Source organism: Ornithodoros turicata, chromosome 1 (genome assembly GCF_037126465.1).
Source record: "Ornithodoros turicata isolate Travis chromosome 1, ASM3712646v1, whole genome shotgun sequence".
Classification (NCBI taxonomy): Eukaryota; Metazoa; Arthropoda; class Arachnida; order Ixodida; family Argasidae; genus Ornithodoros; species Ornithodoros turicata.
Window position 1 is genome coordinate 28,563,193 of NC_088201.1, and position 22,545 is coordinate 28,585,737.

Here is a 22,545-nt window from a genome sequence, read left to right on the forward strand (position 1 = left end):
CAGAAAAATAAGCCAAATGTCTATCTATGGTTAAACGTACATATCGTGTTTACCAAGCATACCGCTACCCCAGCTGCGGGAGACTGTTTCGCCCTCATTGGAGCTGTCCAGCACAGGGGACGGAAGTAGCATGCTTCAGGGTTGGCGCAAGCAATGTGCCATGTTGGGGCATCTTTGTTACACGTGCCGTGTTAATAACGCCTCTGGAGGCATCAATGCAAAGCTAGAAAGCACAGCTACAGAAAAGTCAAATGTCTATCTATGGTTACGCGTAGACAACGTGTTTACCAATCATACTACTACCCTAGCTGCGGGAGGCTGTTTCGCCCTCATTGGGGCTCTTCAGCACAGGGGACGGAAATGACATGCTTTAGGGATGGCGCAACGAATGTGCCTTGTCGACGCTTCACTGTTACACAATGTTAACAACACCTCTGGAGGCCTTAGTGCAAAGCTAGAAATACAGCTACAGAAAAAATAATAATCCAAAGCTATATGGCAGCACGTAAGCAACGTGTTTATCAAGCACGTTTAGCTTTGCAGGGGAGGGGAAGGTCAGCCTGGTCGAAATAGGCGGTACATCAAGGGGAACATAAATTGGGAGAATTAAAAGAGGGGAGGGAAAGATCATGGTGGCGGTACAGGAGATAGAGATGTGTCGCGCTCTGGGATGTGCGTACCTTGCCGAATACAAAACATGAGGGCTCCCCTAAGCAGCCTTGATTGGGAAGCTCCCTGTACTACGGTAACCACCGAGACATTCTGTGAAGTTACTCCATGACACGCTTCAGAGACGGGTCAAGCAGTGTGTGTCGGCGATGCACCTCGCCGGAACCATTCCGTACGACGCTTGGCAGACGTCTTAACTTTTCTACTACTCAATAACTTTGGTGATAGGACAAAATCCGACCTTGGGGTAGTTCCTGGCTTACTCCTCAAACGATTGTTGCAGTTATAAAACACGCAGGTCATCATTTCTTGCGCAGGAGCGCGCGCATGCTGGCATAAACACAAAAACAGCTAAGACAACCGGATAATAAAGATATGATTAGGACGCCGTAATAGCCCGGCGATGCAAACAATATTCACTCGTCGCAAACAAGAGCAGCTGTCGATTACAGTACATAACTGTTCCGTCTCTACTTTTTTAGTGTGTTACTATTTAACTTAGTGTGAGAATTAAGATGAGCCCATCTTAATCTTCACAATAGTTACAGTGGCAGTTTACTATCACGCGAAGACCAGGTTGCTGTGTCCGTAACTTGTTGAGGTTCATGAGCCACAAGAAGTGCTCGCATGCGTATGTTTAGCCTAACATGAACAGGGGCAGCATTACACCGGGCAAAGGTGAAAACAATGCCTGAGAATCTAGTTTTACTCCTAATTCTTCATTAATTTTTTTGATAGGGTAGCTTCGTTCTGATTGTGGCCAAGGGCCCTCGAGCCCCAGAATAGGTGATCGCGGGTCACATGCTGCCCGCGTGTTTGAGATCCCTGCTCTATAGAGGAACGGCTCCTGAACTAAAGAATGCCTGCTGGCGGGGATCTTCCAAACAGCCCCCAGTTCCATGTTTTGTACTATGAATATGATCGCTTGACAACCCTATAGTTAAAATTCCTCATGAATATGAAACGTGTCTTGTCTGTAAGTAACATCGTACTTGGGCAAGAAGTGTACGTCTTTCAGCAGTAACGTTAGGAGCACACATAGTAGTTTCAGCCTTCAGATCTCAACGTCTACCATTTACCCTCTAAGTGAATCACACTCACAGCAACTGTCAAACTTCCAAACAAAAACACTTTGCAGAGCTTCGTACTGCGCGACTGATTAACGCAGCATAACCTTGAGAGTAACAAAGATTCTTCAGAAGAGCTCAAACCACGTACTTTAAAAGTACCTGCAATAAACAGGACACTTTTCAAGTCAATTGTTGCGCAACCAAATTGGAAAGCTAAGCTGGCGACGTATCATTTTAACGTAGAATACGCTCTGGGGTTCGCCTCGCCGGATTTCAGCGTGCGCACGCACACACGCACAATGGAAAATTTGGAGTGCCATTTGTGGCCTGTGAAACAGGAAGCAAGTCCACGAAATTTCATTCTCCACATCACCATCAGCAATAGGGTATAAGTATCGCTCTTGGCGATGAAACTCCCCATCCATCACCTCAAAATAAAGTTGTTATTGTTGTTAAGCCCACGAAACAAAGACAGTAATGGTAATGGTAGCGTGTATCACACGTATAAGGTTTGTCTGTCTGTATGTGTGGCAACATGGTTGCGCGAGCCGCAGGGTAGGATTGCGGATAATTTCGACCACCTGGGGTTCTTTTGACACACGGTGCTGGAAGCAATGTTTACCTCTCCCACATTGCTGCCGTGATTTAAACAGTGATTTAAAAGACAGTGATGTGCTTCCACGGTATTTGGCCGCAATTTATATCCCACGGCTATTGTAGCCCCGCGTCGCTTTATGCAGTAGTTTTCCCAGAAATGTACCGTTGGGGGGGGGGGGGGGGGGGGGTACTGAGTTTCGAAGGGAGTATAGGTTTATGGATGGATTCACGTTTATGGGTAAGTCAAACTCCTTTACAACGAAACTCAGGGGACAGCAAAAAAAAATTGCAGTAAAGGTATTTTCGTTAAAAAGGTGTTAGCTATAAAGGAGTTTGACTGTATATGCATTGGTAGGGGGCGGGGGTGGTAGCGTTGGGTAGACGAGCGGTCTGCCTGCCTAGGCTGGCGGCACGTTGCTCGGGGGAGAGGGAAAAGGGAGGGAGGGTAGCCGAGCTGTATTGGGCAATCTCAAATTTCATGGGGGTGTTGCAAAAAACTAAGGGGTGTGTGTAAGGAAATCCCTGGTTTTATGTAAAAATCAACAGAATCTCTGGCGTCCCGAGGGTTACAACTACGGGAAATGTGTCACACAACGGATAGATTATTCCTGTATTAAATTTCCGCGTTGCGACCTGGCGCCCTTGATGACTTCTCATCGCGAATTGCTACAGGTGCAGTTTGGTCGTGCTGTTCAAATCCGGAACATATAGGCTTCCTAATGTACATATAGACCTACTTTTTTTTTTCGACGTTACCGAAATTTATATTGTAGGCTCGAATAACGTATTGTGGCGGCTAACACACATTTCAGTTAATTTATGTGAGTCGACAAAGGTTGTTCGTTCTCAGTTGCTCTGACGATAGATAAAATGTTTTTTTGATGCTACACTGCATTCGCAGTAGTAGTATGGCGTCATTGCATGTAGGAGCCCCAGTGGAAGCGCTGCAATTGCCGCAACACGTGCAGATCAATCCGCTTCCTGGCGTAGAGGAGCCGACAATTAATTTCGAGGCCTCTGTGTTTGGAGCATCGTAATTGTGTGAGAGGACTCGATAGGCGTTCGTTTTCCCTTTGGACGGGGCGTTGACACTGAAGAGGGCTCGTCAAAATTATCGTTGCGTGCAGACAAGAAATGCAGCAGCTATATGATAGCGGTGTCGGTCTCTTCCATTGAAGTGGCCACTCCAGCCTACTATCTTTGGTCCTTCTTATGGAGATTGCCAAGCATTCAAATAAGCGGCAATGCATAACATCGACTTGTGAGCTCGACTTCATGCACTGTAAACATGCAAAATACTGAAGGACGTTGGGGTAGTTGGTACATATTAGATACAAAAGAACACAGCCAAAGACGAGGGACGAAGAGTTGACCCTACAACTACATAAGCAGCTGTAGCGTCAAGTCTTCGTCCCTCGTCTTTGGCTGTGTTCTTTTGTATCTAATATGTACCAACTACCCCACATGAACACGTTAGTGTTATACAAGGGGGCGGATATGAAGCGTAATGCAGGGTAGAGTAATGTACATCTGGGTAATGAGAAATACCAATGCATTACATGTTGTAGATGAGTAACGTAATGCCATTACATTACTTGGGTTGAAAGTTCACGCATTGTCTAAAGCCAGCAGTTAACGAATTGTGCTTGGTGCAGTCAAGGAAAATTGAATTGAAAGTATTTGAACATCAACTCTTTGTCCCTGCAATAAATCTTATCCATGATTTAAACGTAAACGACGGAACGGAACAACAGACTCCATTTACGGACAACACGTAAGCCTCCAAACGCCCAAGAATCAATGAAATCAAACAACTCAGGAAGTCAGCACCTTTTTCTTGGGTTGTTTCATTTCATTATCCATGATTGCTTATTTAGATTACGCACACTGCTCTGATTTCTCTACTAAATCCTGAGCTTCGAACACCATGGAGAACTTGTGGGAACTTCATTACTTTGTCACTGTCTGAACTGTCATTACTTTCCAGAACTGTAATGAGTAATGACAATGCATTACAAAATAAATGTTATTTCCTCACCTCTGGAAGGAGGCAAGCAAGTTATGTGGACATGAAGATGGCGAGTCTGACGAAAGATGAACGGAAAGACGAAATGATCTTGCCCGTCTCCTCGTTTATCTTTGGTCGGACTCAAGGATATGTTGCTACCTTCAAATGTAAAATATGCGTGCCTGCAAAAGTACAAATAAACATTAACTGTGGCTCGTGACTGTTTCATAGAATCGATTATCATTTGCCTTATTTGTGTAGCACATGCACTGCTCCCTGATTGGACATCTTAATGCACCGACAGCTCATGCAATGTACTGCCATCGAAACCCATCCTCATCGTGACTTGAAACCACCGTTCCATTGTCTTCATTGCGGAGGGAAAGTTGTTTCTCTCACCTATTTTTCATTTTGCCCGTATCAGTGCCGCAGGTCCGTGTGTACCACACCTCTATGTAGTAGATTGGGTCCTTAAGGAGCTAGGCAATGAGCTTTTATTCCATCGTTAAGCATCCGCTAACTTTTGGCGAGCACAACTGCTCATTATTTGTTTGAAGATACCTGCCGGATTGCTGTTTCTTCACGAGGAAGAACAAACGAGTATATGGGGGATAATGGGGAAGAACCACTTCTGCATGGTCGCCTTGCTAATGCAGCTATTTCGTTTATATTACTCGTCGTTGCAAAGCGGTTGATGCAAGATTTGGGAACCTGTGAAGGAGCTTATCTTATCAGGTCACTGACTTCGAAGAGAAAGTAAGGCGTGTTATCTCCTCGCCAGTCCTATACATCACTAGGTGAGAGTGAAAAGCGTACTTGAATCGTGCAGAAGAAAGTTAGGATATCTGCAACTTAACATATGTAAGTGACCAACTCTCTGCCGCACAGTTACAGGTCGCCTTCATACGTCATACCTAGTACCATACTTTCTTCTTAATACGCACATTTTCATTTACGGGCATCGCATACGGGCATTGTGCCGTTAGCTTTATGGGTCACGTGCTCCTATAAAGCTACGGACGGACCTACAGGGCGGGGCTATCGTTTTAAATCGCTTTTAGTAAGGATGCCGTTTTAAAACTATGACTTGGCAGTATCACCGGAGTCTCGAATTTTCTACCATTTCTAGACATGTTGGGACTTGACACAGAAGGTCCACCTTGTTCATTACTGACACGGAACCTGATGGGTTTGCTTTCCCAATTTTTCCTATTTCAGGAGATAGGTTACCAACACTGCCATGCCGTCAGCATTAGAGCACGTCTCGTCCTCTACTTTCCCGTTTACTTTTCACTACCTTTGGGAGATAAGTGCGCCGGAAACGGCAAGACTTCCTTTGAGTTCATTACCAACTGGCGCTCATGAGCGCGATTCAAACTGACATGGGAACAGGTTATAATTAAAGACCCAGGTTGCGGGTTCAAATCCTCTATGGTTTCCAGACCACAGCTTTCGATGAAGGTGGACACAGACAACTTGCTCATTTTCTCGTTATTTTGATTTCACCGCTGATTACATCATCTCCCACAATGCAGTGAATGAAATCTTATCATATCATTACGACGCAAAACAATGTTATGTACTAGGGGGGCGCAATGGAGACTGTACACAACTGGGCGTTGTGAGGCTTGTATGTTTAATTGCCTCATCTACTACTACGTTACACGAGAGGTGACGTTCAGAAATCAACTTCTGATTGGGTGATAAAAATAAATAAGTTGGCACGCGTGCAGCAGCCACGAGTAACCCTTCCGCCAGCTGTGAGGTGCAAGCAATTCATCGTCCATTGTGCCGTGTGTACGGGGATAACGTTGTGAGTGACAGTGCTCTGAGTGGCTGGTGCAGGAGGTACATGGATGTACATGACGTCCAGGACAATATTCAATAGCGGCTCATGATGCTACTTTTGCGATACCAGGAAGAGAGTTCACCTATTTGACTGCATCGTGACTGGGAGGCTCGACAGAGGCAAAGGAAGCGCTTCTATGTCAACGAGGGCCCCCGTCATTCTTTGGTGAATAACTGCTACAAGTGTCTCAAACTCGGTAGTGATTATGTAAAAAAAGTGACAAGAATTAAAGTTTTACGGGCATGTCTTCTCCACCTGTGCTCGGGTTGTTGCCACGTAATGCTATACTGCGTTACCTCCCCATATATTCATGTCCTAAACGCCGCAACCGTCGAGGAATATTGGTTCAAAATCTCTTTCCTGGATATGGGATACTGAAGCTACAGGACGAAGGAAAGATGAGCCATTTCCGACAATCGATAGTCCTCAATAGTGTCATTTACAGCCGCGATATTACGCGAGAACGAGACTTTCCTTCAACTGTACGAACAGTAAACCAACTTTCCCTTAAAAGTAGCTGAAACATAAGCAAGTTTCATCTAAAACGTTGAGGCCACCAACCACAATGCACAGACGATTGGCTTGTCATATTTTCTGAAACGTTATCGTGAGTAGTCGTGAACAACTCTAGAAAACGACACGATAAAGGAAATTATCAAATCGAAGCTCGCCCAAGCAGCACAATGTACTGAAAGTCGAGTGCAATAGGGGTGGACGGGTAGGTGGAAGGCCTTGAACAGACTGATGAAACTAAACAACATTGATAAGACACATACCGTCCACCCCTATTGCACTCGACTTTCAGTACATTGTGCTGCTTGGGCGGTTATGTGATGTCCCCCGCTTCACTGAAATAGAGCTATTGGCTTATCATGTTTTCGGAACTTTTATCGTGGACACCTTCCGATGTACTAAAACTCGCTATCAGCAACGCGATATCAGCCACTCCAAAGGAATCACGCGATTGGCTTATCATGTTTTCGGAAACGTTATCGTTAAACTTGTACGTTCTCCTAAAACCCCCTATACTGTTTCGTGTGTAACGGATCTGTTATGGAGCTGTATGGCGAGTAGACAGCCCTTATGAAACGACAGACCCGACTCGAGAAAATTTTGCTTATTACGTGTTATCGTAATCGTAACACAGTCTTCAATAACCATTATCTCGGTTGCACACCCTTGTGAGGTCAGCAAAGATGCGGTAGCGTATGCCTACGTCACCATGAATCCAAAACTGAACGTTCGTTTTGTTCGTTTATCTAAGCAACTATCGACGTTCGGCTCAATCAAATTTTGCGTTTGGCATCTGCACTTTTGGCCGAATGCAACAGTAATCTCACAATCAGTCATCAGCTCCAAACTTTTTGCTAAGTGATGAATCGAAAGTCTACCACAGAAGTCACCTCGTTTCGGCGTCACCGGCGTTCAAGATCGGCTCTAGGGGTGACGCCAGCTGTCGCCACTGTCAACAACCCGAAACAATCGAACACATCCTGCGAGACTGCCGAGCATACCATTCTGCGCGCGAAGCCCATCTCCCTCACTCCACCTCAGGCACCCTAGCCTCTACCCCGCTGGTTCTTCTGCCGAACGTTCCGCCAAAGCAAGAAACCTCAATCTCTTCCTGCTGAAGACAGGCCTTGCTCATCGACCCATCTAATACTCTACTCTCCCCGATGAACTCGTGCACCTCACCGCATCCCCATCTTTCAACCTCCTCTATCCTCCATCCGTCCGTCCTTCCTTTGTGTTTTGTTTTGCTTTGCTTTCTTTTGGCTATAGTCGTGACGACGCCCACTTCTGTGAGTCCAACAACGGCGAGCCTATCCTGTCACTACCCCCCCCCCCCCCTCCCACCTCGTTTCGGTGAGATCCGCACTTCTCCATGGATTACAAAAATAAATAAATATGTAGAAACATACGTGCCTTCATACAGGGCGTAGAGTCATCAAAAGAAAAAGAAAAAAAAATCACTCATGTCACCACATAACAGTAACAGCCGAAACCAGCCGATCATTTTCGTTTCTGTGTCTGGGGATGGAGGAACGTGATACGCGTTTTCGTTTGCGTTATCACCTTCAATTTCCGTAATATATCGTTTCTGTTTGCGTTACCATTCCCGTCCCCTGGTTGTAATGAACGTGTGGCATGGGGTCCCGCATTACGTCGATGGGACAAGCGAAAGCGTATAGCATACCTCCAGGAAAGTTTTACAGCGATGGCTGTTAAGGGCTCAATATCGTGAAGATCCTGTCCCGTACGTCGCATCGCCCAAAACCCTTCTCTCCCATGGCGTGAAATGAAGCGTAGAAAGGAGGAAAACACGCGCGATGCGGATTGGTCATTTCGGAGAATCACGTTGGCTGTCACGTTGGCGTCACGAGCCTCAGAGAAAAAGTGGCAGCGGCGTTTGCCGGTTCACGCGGCATGGCATGTGGAGAGTTGCGCGTATACCGGCTTCTCGAACGGTTTGCGTGTGTATGCGGAGGTGGACAGCGACACTATGGGCCCTACTTGGAAGTGTACATAGGGAAGATGGTCTTGCTGCGGACAATCGACAGTGCGAATGATGTACGCAGCGACAGGAGAGCTCAAATAAACAGCTCTGTCGCTGTCGTTGATTTGATGTAACTTGCATCATATCTGCCATTGTTTTTTGGTTATTATTCCGTGTTAGCGTCGCGAAGCAACTGTGTCTATGAGCGGCGTACACACGGACGATATAGCAGGAAGGTGTGGGGACGGGGGGGGGGGGGGGTTAGTATGCATTCTGGGCCGGCTCCAGGGGGAACTGTGCAGACATTCGTCTAAAGTCTCCCGGAAAACCCATAGAAAACCTCAGACAGCACAGCCGGTGACAGGATTCGAACTCGCGTCACCTCCCAGTCTCGGCGTGGAAGGCGATCATCCTAACCACTATGCCTCGCGACCTGGTCTTCAGGAAAGTGGAGTAGGAATGCACTAACTTTGCGATGTGGGGTAGTTGGTAGCGGTACTGTTCGCGACACGCTTGTCTGAAATCTCCTGTCAGTAGTTCTGCAGCCCATATCTCCTTGGTTGCCCTCGATAATGTTGCGCCAATATTGTATTTAAAGGTGGACCATGTGTTGCGCGTGTTTATTACTCGAAATAAATGATCTTACAACATCGGGAGACTTAAGATGGGATAAACCACGGGATGCTGATTTCAGACAAGCGTGTCGCAAGCAGTGCATCTAAAAGCAGCACACTAGACGGAGAGGAGAAGACTAGACAGGACTTACTTGTAACTAAAAGACGTTTTTCGTGACGCAAAGTGTATGACTTAACACATTTTTGTGAACTCATTTTTCCTTTTTAAACTTTGCGTCATGTTAAACGTTTTTTAGTAGCAAGTAAGCAGTTGTCCTGTCTAGTCTTCTCGTCTCCGTCTAGTGTGCTGCTTTCAGATATGACGTAGGAATGCAATAAGCGTGGATAGCTTCCATAGCTCCGTCCAGCAATAGCACCCAACGCCACAGATGGCCGCTCAGAGAAGTCGGAGTGATTCAATGTGAGCTCCCGTGTAAAACATCTGACCCGATGAGCAAAGTGCGAAAGAAATAGTAAATACAATTTTATTATTTTTATTCTGGCAGCATTTTTTCGTATCCCATCGATAAAATTCGTACGCATAGTACGTGCTTCGAATTTCACCAATTTCCTCCAATATCAGCAGTTCCTGCGCCCCCTCTCGAGATACCCTCTGGCCAACACTTGGCTGGTCCCTTAAGGAATTTCAGCGGTTTCGGACTTGGAGTATCAGGGGCGGTGTTCGTGCTCGCGGTCTTTACTCGTTCTCTTTAAAGGAGCCCGGAAGGACTCGAAAAAAAAAAAAAACGTCAAGAGGAGTAGAAACTAGGATTACAAACAGTGGGATACATATCTGCATGCACAAAAAGTACGAGTGCAGCGCGCAATCCTAGTGCGCAAGACAGCTTTCAGTCTCACGGGTCGGAAAAGCTGTTTCCCTCTGTTGCCAGCCTGCGACGTTATGTCTCGTGCCAAATAGTGAGGCTTTTCTTCCTTTTTTTATTTGTTGCGTTGTATTTTGCGCCGTCCGTCCCGCGTCTCGACGGACAAAAGGTGGTGGTGGCGGCGGCGCGATGGAACTGTTTGCCGTACAGAAGCGAGAGAGCGCAGACTAGCTGATATATGATACTGAGAAAGTGTTGGCGTGTCCCTGTTTGTCTCTGTGTCTCTGGTTTTCTGGCCATCTGCTTGCCATAGTCAGCCACGCTTAGGCGGGCAACGTCACGACTATCGCAGGTGGGGATCGTGCGTCTTGGGCCGACTTTACAGGGAACTGTGCCAACATAGCGTCTGAGGAAACCCAACGGAAAACACCCAGACAAGCACAGCCGGCGCACGGATTCGAACCTGGGTCACATCCCAGTCTCAGCGTGGAATGCCATCATCGTAGCCACTATAGTCCACGGGAGCTGGCCGGTAAAAGGCCGCTGTTGCTAGCAGACGACTCTCAGCAGCCAATAAAAAGTGCTCCGCTGAGCTGACGTCACACGCAACACGCGAGGAGGTGATCGCCGCCGCTGCGCATCTTCTTGTAAACTAATTTTCTCAGGAAATTCGCGCTTCCCAAAGAAATATTTTGCGCGACGGCTCCCGAAGGGAGTATGTTCACACCACGCGATAAAAAATATGTTCGAGGTGTCTTTCGTGCTCCTTTAAACAGCGCGTGAGGTATTGAGGGTTGTTAGGTTTAGCCAAGGTTCGAGAATGATGATTATATGCAATTAACTGATAACAGCCGCTGTACAAGCGCCAACATCTGGCTCTAGGACAAAATCAGCGTAACTCGCGTTTGATCGTTTCGATGGCATTGTACAGTGGTGCAAAAGGCCTTCAACGGATGTCGTCATTTTAATGTTTCTAATTTGGATCGTTCTTGAAGGAATTTTCCCTCACAAAGTCAGAAATGGGGCTTGTAGGAGTCTCTCACGTTAGAACGGCGAAATAATTGAAGAGCGCTTGCCAAACACGCACACAAAAAGAAGCACAGTGGCTGAAGAAAAAAGCTTCCATGGCATCATTATGGGGACCACGTCAAGGTGTACATTTGTTGTCAATAATGACAAGCTTTTATTTGACATTATTGCGTAATGTGAGAGAACCTGGGGCCAGATGGAGCAGTATACCTGTTGTAGTTCAATGATCTATTTCGAAGAGCCACAGGAGCTCAGCATGTTTCCGCATAGTAGTTGGAACGAAGAAAACGCTTCGAAATCTTCAGCAGTTCGCCAAACTAAGCTCGCCAACAAAAACTTGATGTTGTGTGAAGTTTTTTTTTTTTTCCTTTCTCTTCTATATCTATCTATCTACCTTGAAGGCGTGTGACAATCTCCATTTTATTTTTCATTCAAATCAATCAATCGATCAATTTCTCGACGTATAGGTATCGACAAAAAAATGTCATCTCTTGCACGAGGAGTTTAATTGGTGACGTACGATCACCCTTTTCTTTCACATCAGTGAGTCGCGGAATGCATTTTGTTGGTCTACTGCACGTTTTGCGTGAACTCAGGCACTGATTGCCGAACCTAACATATTTGTCAATGTGCCAAGTGTATGGAGGAGCACTGTGTGTCTTCTTGTTTCATCATCCGCTCTTGTTGCGCCATTCGGCAACTGCGCAAATCGGTAGAAGGCAACGCCATCTGTTGCGGACTGGGAGAGGCTTTAGGTCCAGGAACTAACTTGGGGTTTCTGTCGAACATGAACCAGAGAAAGTGTGTTTCCGACAATATTCACAAAACAGCTTTCGCTTCCTTTCCATTTTCGCTTCCTTACTTGACTCCCTTACTTGACGACTTCAACTCGATCTAAGTAATGCGAATATGAACCAAAGAAGAAGGGAAAACGTTTTGGGAGTCACACGTGTGCATTGGCAGCACCCCAAAATTGGTCCCACGTTGTACAACATCCGAAAGATTGGATGCCAGAACATTGGTTCCATATTGGACCAATATTGGAGATTTTAATGACAGTTGACGCAGAATTCGGTCGCAAAGTGAATCGCGACAGTAACGAACGAACCTCTGCGTAATTCAGTAGTATTATTAATTACTACTGAACGCATCGTAAGAGGACACCTTTAACACTGCTGAAGTTGCTTTCCATACCCGCTGGAACCTACACGAATAGAAATGTAGTGGAGAGAACAATAAGACGCAACATTTGCACAACGAAATGAAGAGACCAGAGAGATCTCCCTACTGACACGGAATCCGAATATACTAAGTCACCACCTCATTTTGGCCGACCGTCTGCTAGCACGTCTCTCAATACTTATATGCTTCCCGAGCGATCTGCCTGGCACGCTGCCCCGGGCCGCGCGTCCTGGGACGACTTCATAGGGAAGTGTGTCGACAAACCCCAGGGAATAAACCAAGAGAGCAGAGGCGGTACGAAGCCTGGTCTCCTCCGAAGCGTGGTGCAGGAAGGTGGCTATCTTAAGCACTCAGCCACGGCTGCTGGTCAAGTCTTCGTTCCAGCCATGCTTCCTGCAGACGATACACAGTGGGCGTTCCCATGATTTTTTTCTAAGGGGGGGGGGGCGTGGCAAAGTGCTTCGCGGGGAGGGGACAAAGCGTGCACCCCCCCCCCCCCCCTCAACCTCTTTTCCTGGAGACGTACGCTGCGGACTGTGCGGGTGTTCAGAGGTTCATATTATGACATCTCAGAATAATCATTACGACCTATGTCTAAAGAGCGCACTATTTTGACAAGTGACCTTGGAACTCCGGCGGGGAGGGGGGCACGACCCCTTTGCCCCCCTCTCGGTACGTCTATGCTATGCACCGCAGCAGGTCAGTAACCACGTCTCGTGTCCACTACCTTTCGTGCATACTTTGGCGTGATATAAACAATCCTCTGACAGCTGGACGCTCAACTTGTAGACGACTATCCCAAGGACCACTTGAAGGTCAGTTGGAGCACCTGTCAAGTCCTAGCGCTCATAAGGTGGGCAGAAAACGTGGGTTAAACGTCGGGTTTATACTAAAAACCTCGTTTACTGTTTGAGCAAAGGAACTGCCATGCTAAACGGTGCGGTTTTCAACGGTCATCAACAGCATTTGTGTGTGTATGCAGAAAACCAGTTTTCAAAATATAACGTGTCGGAAGCGCCGGAATCGAACGCCGGAACCTTTTCAGGCATCTTGTTCTGGCAGAAATCGTGGAACTACATTTCCAATAACTGAAGTGAACTGGAAAAGCTATTCTTTTCCAGCCACGTGGGAGAACCAGCATACAGCAATTTTTAACACATTCTTTAACGCCTTTCAGAGTGTTTGAGGGATATTTTCGTAAATAAACGACCTTTTTTTATTCCACAGCCTCGACTGAAACGTGTAATAACAGCGTTCTGCAGAATACACCATCAGGAAAGGTGCCTTACGAACAACCTTTCACTGTGGCGTGAAATTTACACCACAAAGGTATGCCATAGGACGAGAGATTTACACCCGAAAGCTGCAAAGGAAAAACTGTGCAGCGTTTTCCGTCTTGTCTCTCTCTCGTTTAGGGGTTGCGGGATGTGAAGTAGAGGGTTGTGGGTCAGTTTTCGTCCCGAGACAGAAAACCTGATTGTAACCTATACCTCCGGACGTCACTCGGACGACTTCCATGTCAACGTGTCATGCATCAATAATTACGTTCGTAGAAACGTTGAACACAAAACAGCCTTGTGACATTCGCTGCCACATATTACGTACGTAGCTGTCGGCAGTGCACAGGTGTGGAGATACAGCTGTGAACGGAAATTTCTTTCATCATTCTGGAAGGGCTGCGCCGTGGATGGATAACTTGCGCGTAGGCCAGAGCGGGTTCACTAACTGCACACCGTATTTCATGCAGTTTGCCCGCAAGAATGAGCTCAAAGTTTCGTCTTCCCTGTCTGCTAACGTTGCGCTGTGCAGGCCGCATTAGAAGCCTTATTATATAAACATTTTTGGAAGTCAGTGACGTGTACACGACCTTATGATGAAATGCCAGCGATCTCCTTTTTCCATTTCAATCGGCGTAACTCTAACTACGGGTTTAGAATATATTGCAGCCAGCATGTGCACACGTGAGAAAAACAGACCCACCACCTTTTTGTTGCGTGTAGAAAAAAGAACGAAGAGCACAGAGCGTTTCCGTTGTTCAAGATGTGGTACAAATATAGTGCAGAAAAGATGCAGAAACCTCACACTATCTGTTACCTTGATCTCATATTCCAGAGACAGAAACATTTCGAACCAGTTTCGTTCGGTCGTACACTCAAAAGCACTCTTTTCAAAAGCATCACTAAAAAGCGCGACATCGGGAACCAGTTTAGCCTCCTGAGAAAGTTCCAAGTCGAGACATGACAAGTTCGCATCCACCGCAACGTGGAGATGGGGAAACCAGATGTTACATTGGAGCAATGTGTACCGCGTACACTGTGCACCAACGAGAATCATAAACAAACTAAAAAGAACCTACCTGGTGCATATTGATAATCATATCCAGCTGACATGTTTGCTGACTGGCTGTTAGGGGAAAATATATTTTCGAAAGGGTTTCGCGCCGCACACGTTGAAGCCTCGCTCTTCGGAACGTCCTGCCGCCGCTTATCAACTGGAGCAACTGCCTCGCAAAGCACGCCGACCTCCCACGAGCCAAGCGCACCACCAGCGCTGCGGTCGCCAGAAAAGGAATCTGCTGGTGTGGAGAGCGTGTCGTGTCTTTGGAGAGGAGATGAGAGCGTCAGCGACGCTGAAGACGGACGCTAGAGGCGTTGGCGGAAGTAGTGCTAGCGTTCGCCCGTCTGGTGGGAGTGCTTCGCCGCCAGTCACACTCGCCGCCTGCACCTGCTGCAATGTGTGTTCGAGAGAATCGCAGTCATTTATTATTATTTTTTTTTTTTTTTTGCAACTGTATACTGTCAAAATGCAAACAAGCATTTCTTTTCCGCACGGGGGAGTATCGGTCTGTCTGGTTTCGTGTCTAGGGAATAGAGTTCCACATGTTTTGTGTCCTCCGGTTGGGTCCACGCAATCAGACTGCAGTGGTGACAAAAAGGTTGCACTCAGAAATGGAATAACTCTTCTGAAATAAGCTAGCGCAGCAAAATGAAAACAAAAAAAAAAACTGTGGTACAAAGAGTTATGGGACGTTCAGCACCCAGCAAATTTTGCTACCACAAAGATCCTGAACAACACTCTGGTTCCGCTTCTAACGAATTATTTTGATAACGGGAACCTGATAATCCGCTTTGCGAATTTTAACCGTATAGCTTGGTATGTATTTCCATACTCGAACTTCAAGCCTTTTGTGTTCTTTGCATCGCTGTCTTTGGTCGCTCATCCGGCTACTCGAGCGCAATAACACGTTCGCAAGGAGACATTCTGTGTCTTTGTTATGTTTTGTCGTTCAACCTTGAAAGCTTCGCAAGATGTACGTCAACAGCCTCATGGCCATTTTCAGCACTATTCTCGGAGTTACTGTCTCGTTTCTTGTGCTAAGTTGTTTGCCGTCTCTGTTTGTCATTTTGGCCTGAGCAACTCTCGTTGTTACTGGTTTTCTTCTTTGGCTAGTTGCCGAGAAGAAAAGGCACATACTTATCGGAGTTCTTTTTAGAAATTCCATGCGCAGGTTAAGCTAACAGTTGCTTCGCGGCGCTAACACAGATTATTAGAAATTAAGCCAACAAAGGACGTTTTCTATTCCCACGAGTGTTGTACCCGTTACCGAAATATGGTATCGCGATACCGATACTCGTTACTTGAGTAAAAAGTATCGAAATACCGATATCGATACTTCTTTTTTAAAGTAACAAAGTACTGCTACCGTTACTGTAAAAATGTAACGCGATACTTTGCGCGATACTTTTGTTTGAAATACGAAAATGGTGGGACATAAAATATCGCTTACGTGAACAGTTTTGCAGTAAAAAAACAGCATATTTTATAAGTAGCTTGGGCACGTTATGCTTGACTTTTATCGATAGCTGGTTCTCGAGGACATCTTCTGCCATCCTTGCAGGCCGTGGTCTCTCCGGTTGCTGATAGAGGCCAGTGTGACAATTACATTAGTGTCAGGCCTGCACATATCGTGGAGACCAATGACCAAGGAATCCTATCCGAAGTTAACAATGCCACAGTATATGTGAGCGTGACTCACGGCGACATGGCAGCTTAGCAGTGGAATCCAGAGCGCACTATCAAATACTTGGCCTCTGTTCGTTGTCCTCAACTCTTTTGTTGAACACAGCCTGGTTATTTCCCCCAGTTTCAAAGAAAAACGGTGAACATGTGTTTGGTATAATTCTATAATTCTGGTTACGGAGCACGTAGGCGTGTCCACAGGCAAGGATCGGAACTGGAACTGAACCCGAACCGAAAACCGAAAAAAAAACGTTATTTTCTGTTGAACCCGAACCGAACCCGAACAATTTTTTTGCTTGTCCTGAACCGAACCGGACCTGAACCGAAAAAAATTGATACGGTTGCCGGTTCGGGAGTCGGTTCAGATGTGACATAATTGTACTACCGACCGACCTTTTTTTTTTGTTTATTTATTTTTTGTACGATGGTAAAAGTTTGTGACTGTAGTGCCAGTTTTTTTCCGGAGCAAAAGAGGGCCCTGACTGGGTTCTGGCAAAAGGCTTCCAGCACTTCGCTTTTCGTTTTCGTTACAGTAAAATATCAGGTAAATAATAAATGTGTTTATTACTTGTCTTATGTTTTCACCTGCCTTCATGAAAGGTTTTTCACATGAAACGGTTATCTCACACCTTTTTCTTACAACCGTGTACGGTGAGGGTAAGCTCGCTTTCATGTAGCAAAATTACTGCCGATGAAACGGTTAAACCAGAACCGAAGAAAGTAACGGTTCCAATCCCTCTAAATGTCCCGACCGCTGACCGCTCTTTTTTTTTGGGGGGGGGGGGGAGTTCTCCCTGAGCCAAACCCGAACTGAATCCATATACCTGAACCGTTTCAAGCTGATAGTTTCGGTTCAGCGGAGCTAAACCCGAACCGAACCAATATGCCTGACCCCGAACCCGAATCGGACCGCAAAAAATACCGGTTCCGATCCCTGTCCACAGGCTTCTTGTCGAAGGCTATGCGGGCCATTGACAATGATTAAGAGTGAGAAATATGGTCGGTGAAGAAAAGGTGGGGCACTAAAAAAGTATCGGTATCGGTAACGATACAGAGATCGCGTTACCATAAATTTGTAACGGAAATACTTTTCGGATACTGATTTTAAAAAGTACCGCGATATGCACTCCGATACCGAAAAAGTATTGATTATTATAACGGCGATACGTACAACACTGATTCCCACACGTATAGCCCTTCAGCTGCGAACGAAAATTATGCCAAGACGTTCGCAACAATGGCAAAAACCAGAGTGGGACTAATAAATACAACTTTATAGTAGAAAGGCACATAAAAATTAGACGGCAATCAGGGATCTGTCGAACTTTGGGTGGCGCACGACGGCGTGAGAAAAATACTGAAAAATCGTGAAAGCCATACTCAGCGGGAAAAAAAAAAAAAAGAAACAGAGCAACGAAAACATCGGCTTCCGTGGATTAGAATAGGGCAACATGGCGGTCTGAGGAGAGTTGTGTGCAGGTACCGCTAGAGGCACTACCGATTAGCATCCATATGACCCATAGATTCGGTTTCTGGACCGATAGCTCCACTAATGGAACCTTGATACAACTCTCTTGAGACCTTCATGTTGTCCTATTCCAATGCGCGGAAGTAGATGTTTCCGTCACTCTGTTTATTTTTTTTACGCCGATTATTGCTTCTACGATTTTTCTGTAGCCATCGTGCGCTACCGCTTCGTCAGGTATGTAGACAACGGATTACGTGTGCAAATGTCACTTAGGATTATCTGCACACATCCTGTTCTCACGTCGGAATGATATTACTGTTGGCACGGCATTTTGCTTTAGTTTTTGTGCACCTGAAACATCACAACGCACATAAACTCAGTTGAGTTCTAAAACAGGTTAAAAAGACATAAAAAGACACGTTAACCGGATACATATGTTGCCTACTAATCACAACGCTCAGAAGCAAAGTGACACAAGTTTTTCAACACATAAATGTGTTTTTTTTTTAATTTAAACTTACATTACGGAATAAACCTCGTGTATTCAGAACCCTAACTAATTTATTTAATTGCAATCTGCGCGCCTCAAATTTTTTCACTATGAGACGCCAAACTTTCATGAAATTAATTTCTACCTTCGAGAGGTACGACGTCACAATGCGAGCGATCTGCCTTCCATCTGGCTTCTCTGAGGTCAACTTCTCCTCACTAAAGTCGCTGGCAACCTTCCAACATGGGGCGGAGAGTGGAGACCGGGAAGGTGTGCTCTAGACATTCACACGGGCCACTATTTTTCGGCCCGGCTCGGATATTTGGAAATGGGGACCTGCCCGTCCCGAGTACGTCAGAGAACGACCAGGCCCGCTCGCTCGCTAGGAGCTGCCGAAAATATCACTCCGGATTATCCAGGGGCACCGTCCAAGCACACACACAGACCAACACACAACGACCTTTATTGGCTGTTTAAAGATTATTGTGCAAGAAAATGATCTCGTCCACGCTTTTCAATATTCACACTGCTGAAAATGGTCCAGACGCTGGGGGTGGACATTCATTATTCCGAAAACAAGAGACACATCGGCACCACAACAAATAAAAACAGTTTAATACAGTTAAAACAATGTTACACTCCGGACTGCTACACCATTCTCTTTAATAAGTAACGAACGGCTGATTGTCAGGTTAAAATCGATAAAACCCCAGTCCAGGGAAACTCAAAGAGAGACGGACGACAAAGCACTGTTCCCCTGTTTAGTTCCCCTGCACTGCGGTTTTATCGATTTTAATATGTCAGACCAAACAGCCCGATTTCGTAACCGTTTCGATTGTCAGGCTTTTTCATTCCTAATGATGGGTGCCTTATGAGTCCCGAAACGTCATGCGTTTTTTAACGGTTTCTAAACTGTTTTATTTGTTGTGCTGCCGGTGTGGCTCTTGTTTTTGAAATAATGAATATTCACAATGCATAGAACAATCCAGACCCGGCCCAGCCCAGGCCCGGAGCCGAACAAGTATGGGTGCCCCGAACCCGGTGGGCCTCGGGCTGGCCCGGCCCGTGTCAATCTCCAGTGTGCTCTGTTGCGAAGAAATAGAGCTCGTAGTGACGTCACATATTCGTGGAGAATCCGAAACTAGTTGGGTAATTAGTCTTTGCTACTTACATTATCTCACGCAAAGATTGCCCGCCTGGGCATGCAACGCACCTGCAAAAACGATATCTGTGCTTCTCTCATACATTTTGATAAAAATTGGGACGAGGGCTCTTTCTCCCTTGGAGAGGACTGCGATGTTTTTGGGCGTACAATTTACTGTAGTGACTTTCGTGGTTAATGAGTTTATGAATCTGACGGGTAAATTGCCGCACTAGTTGACAATTGTGAAACAGCTGAAGAACCTCTCGCAGACAACGTTGACGGCCGTTTCTTGGTGATGGAGCGTGTTTGAGAGCGTTGGGATGAAATTGGGCGGCGGAGCCGTATAGACGTCGAAGGTTGCTGTGCAGATTGCTCTGTGTTCTCGGACACGCTATGCTCCAGAACGCAAAGACGTTACACAATGAAACTTTTTGAGAGTTTTAGTGCATCGTACGCTATCACCTTTGCGTTCGTAAGGGACAGCGTGATGATTCTGCGCAACGCGCAAAGCTCTCTTTATTTAAAACAGCAGATTGGGACCCTCTTTATGTTTTGCGCGTGCGCAGGATCACAAACGCTACCGCTTACGTACTCAAAGGCGATAGCGTACGATACACTAAAACGTTCTGGTAGGTACGGTAACTTGACGGTGACGTTACCAACGGTATACTAAAACTCGCTACCCTCTATTAGGGATGTTTAGTAGATCGTAAGCACTCTACGAAAACGATACGATAAATGAAGCTGTCAAATCAAAGATCAGCAACGTGATGTCATCAACTTTGAAGGAGTAAGCCGATTGGCTTATTATGTTCTCGTTACCGTTATCGTGTGCACCTTCCGATCTACTAAAACTGCATAATCACTCACGTAAACGGTCCAAAAGACGTAATTACACGTCAGAAATCTGTATCAAATAAAAACAAACACCCCAGTATATCAGTATTAAAGTTATAATTTGATAGATGTTCCTCTAAAAGGCGATTTAAAAAAAACACAATGAACACAATTAACAGATTCCACTTTGTTGCTTGTAAACCCAGTTCAACATGATACAAATGTGACAGAGAACGCTTAGTTTTTTGTTTTTGTTTTTTCAATTTGCTAGTAAAACTGAGGTAAAATAGGATGCCTCAATACTAGCTCTATCTACACAGAGGGAGCTAGTATTGAGGCGCCCTATGGTGAAACGGCCCGGGGCGACGTCTGGTGGCAAATAATCCCCAATAATAATCCCAACGAAAAACCAGAATTATATCCCGAATACACAGGAGATAGAGAAAGCGCACTCCTCTTCCAGGCACGACTGACTGACTAATACCCGGAGGAACGAACTCTTTGGCCAGGTAGACCCTACCTGCCAGCTAGGCGGCGAAACATTAGAGACCCTGAACCACATCCTGACTGAATGTGACACATTGCCAACACATGAGTCGAACAAAACAGCGGGAGACGACAAAGACATCATCGATAGGCTGTATTGGAAACCAGAAACCGAAACCGAAACAACGACGGCAGAATCCACAGAATGGCTGCGGCGGACGCAGCGCCCTCTGGTAATGTGGGAAAAATTGCGATATATGGGATATATGGGGATATACAGGGTGTCCCAGAAAACGTGTCATTGAATTATAATAAAAAAAAACTACGCCACCTAGAATCATCCGGTCAACGGCATTTGTTTTTACTAGGCTTTTGCCACCTCCTGATGTGAATGTCATGTATTGTAAGTTTAATTATGTAAATATTTGCGAACTAAACTCGGAAATTTGCCAAGTAAAGGTGACTTTTTTACGCCACCAATATGAAGAGCGTGCCGAATCCGCCACTTGCGAAAAAGACACGGCGCATGCGCACATCCCCCCTCCCCCGTGCTTCCCGCCGGGTTTCGAACTGGCTGGAAAACAAACGCCATTTCGCCACTGCTGCAAGCTTTTACGGCTGTACGAATTATTATGTGCAGGGCAAGAAGTTGCGATTTTTTAGGTTTCCGTGCGATATGTTATGTCCTCAATAACCCGAATCGTGGGTTCGGGCTATGAAAAGACAGGGAGAATTGCGAGATATGACAGGATTTCCAGCCGTTGAGGAAACACAAACGAATTTGCCCAAAGCTTTTCGCAAGCTTCCCAATAGTACTCGATGCGGCTGAAGTCAGAATCCAGAGGCACAGAGAGAAACTTTTTCGCGTTATCAACATTACAACACATACGAATCAGTTGTTGACTGTGACCCAGAAGGTTACATCAGCTTTGCTTCCAGGCTTTGGGGTGGGTCCATATCTGATGTGGACATAATGCAGAGTAGAGGATTGTTAGGTCGCCTCGAAGCTGGTGATGCCATATTGGTAGGTAAGAGCTTCAATGTTTCGTGTCTCCCCCAAGGAATTGAAGTGTACAATCCACCATTTAGGGTGAGAGGAGAAGCCCAAATATTCAAGAGGAGTCTTCAAAGTACAAGAGAAATTGCCAGTGCAAGAGCGCATGTTGAACGCGTGATCCGACGTGTGAAAGAATTACACATTCTTGATCGGGCCTTTCCCATCAGCATGGTGGACATTGCTGAGCATATATTTTGCATGCTGTTACCTTAGTAATTTCGAAATAACCTTAATAAATGAGGCCTAACACGACACAGGGAAGGAATTAAACAACTGTGCATGTATTATCGTATTATCATACTGTAACCTGTGAAGTTACCGTATTGAACAAAGTCATATAAATGAGTCAGTCTTCATTGAGAACAGCATCCGTGAAAATGTTTGTAGCACTATATGCATTTACTACATTCATTATAAGCACTGACTGTACACATTATATACATTCTGTACATACATTATATTCTCACACTATACATTACTACATATTAAGACTATACGAATATGACTAAGACATTAAGTCTATGTGTATTATACTCATTCACTATATGCACTACAAGTTACAATATATACATTCATTTCGTACTTCACGACTGGAGCGTTCTTAGACGGAGCTTCAACTGCCTGATACTGTCTACGACATATTACTCATTTATATACTTTTTGTGTGGGTCAAGGTTCCCAGGCGGCGAATGCGCTTGGTTAGA

General features: G+C 45.7%; 1 protein-coding gene across 2 annotated transcripts in view; it reads right to left on the reverse strand.

The window, feature by feature from the left end:
• Positions 1–14,926, reverse strand: part of LOC135377790 (b(0,+)-type amino acid transporter 1-like) — a 68,387-nt gene extending 53,461 nt beyond the window's left edge. The window contains exon 1 of one of the 2 annotated variants that reach the window (XR_010418195.1): positions 14,696–14,926. Coding sequence is in view for 1 of the 2 variants with exons in the window: in XM_064610463.1 (XP_064466533.1) it covers positions 14,696–14,729 (34 nt within the window). In the remaining variant the exon portion in view is untranslated. The remainder of the gene's footprint in view (positions 1–14,695) is intronic. The other variant, XM_064610463.1, reaches the window with a different exon arrangement.
• Positions 14,927–22,545: the final 7,619 nt, after the last annotated feature.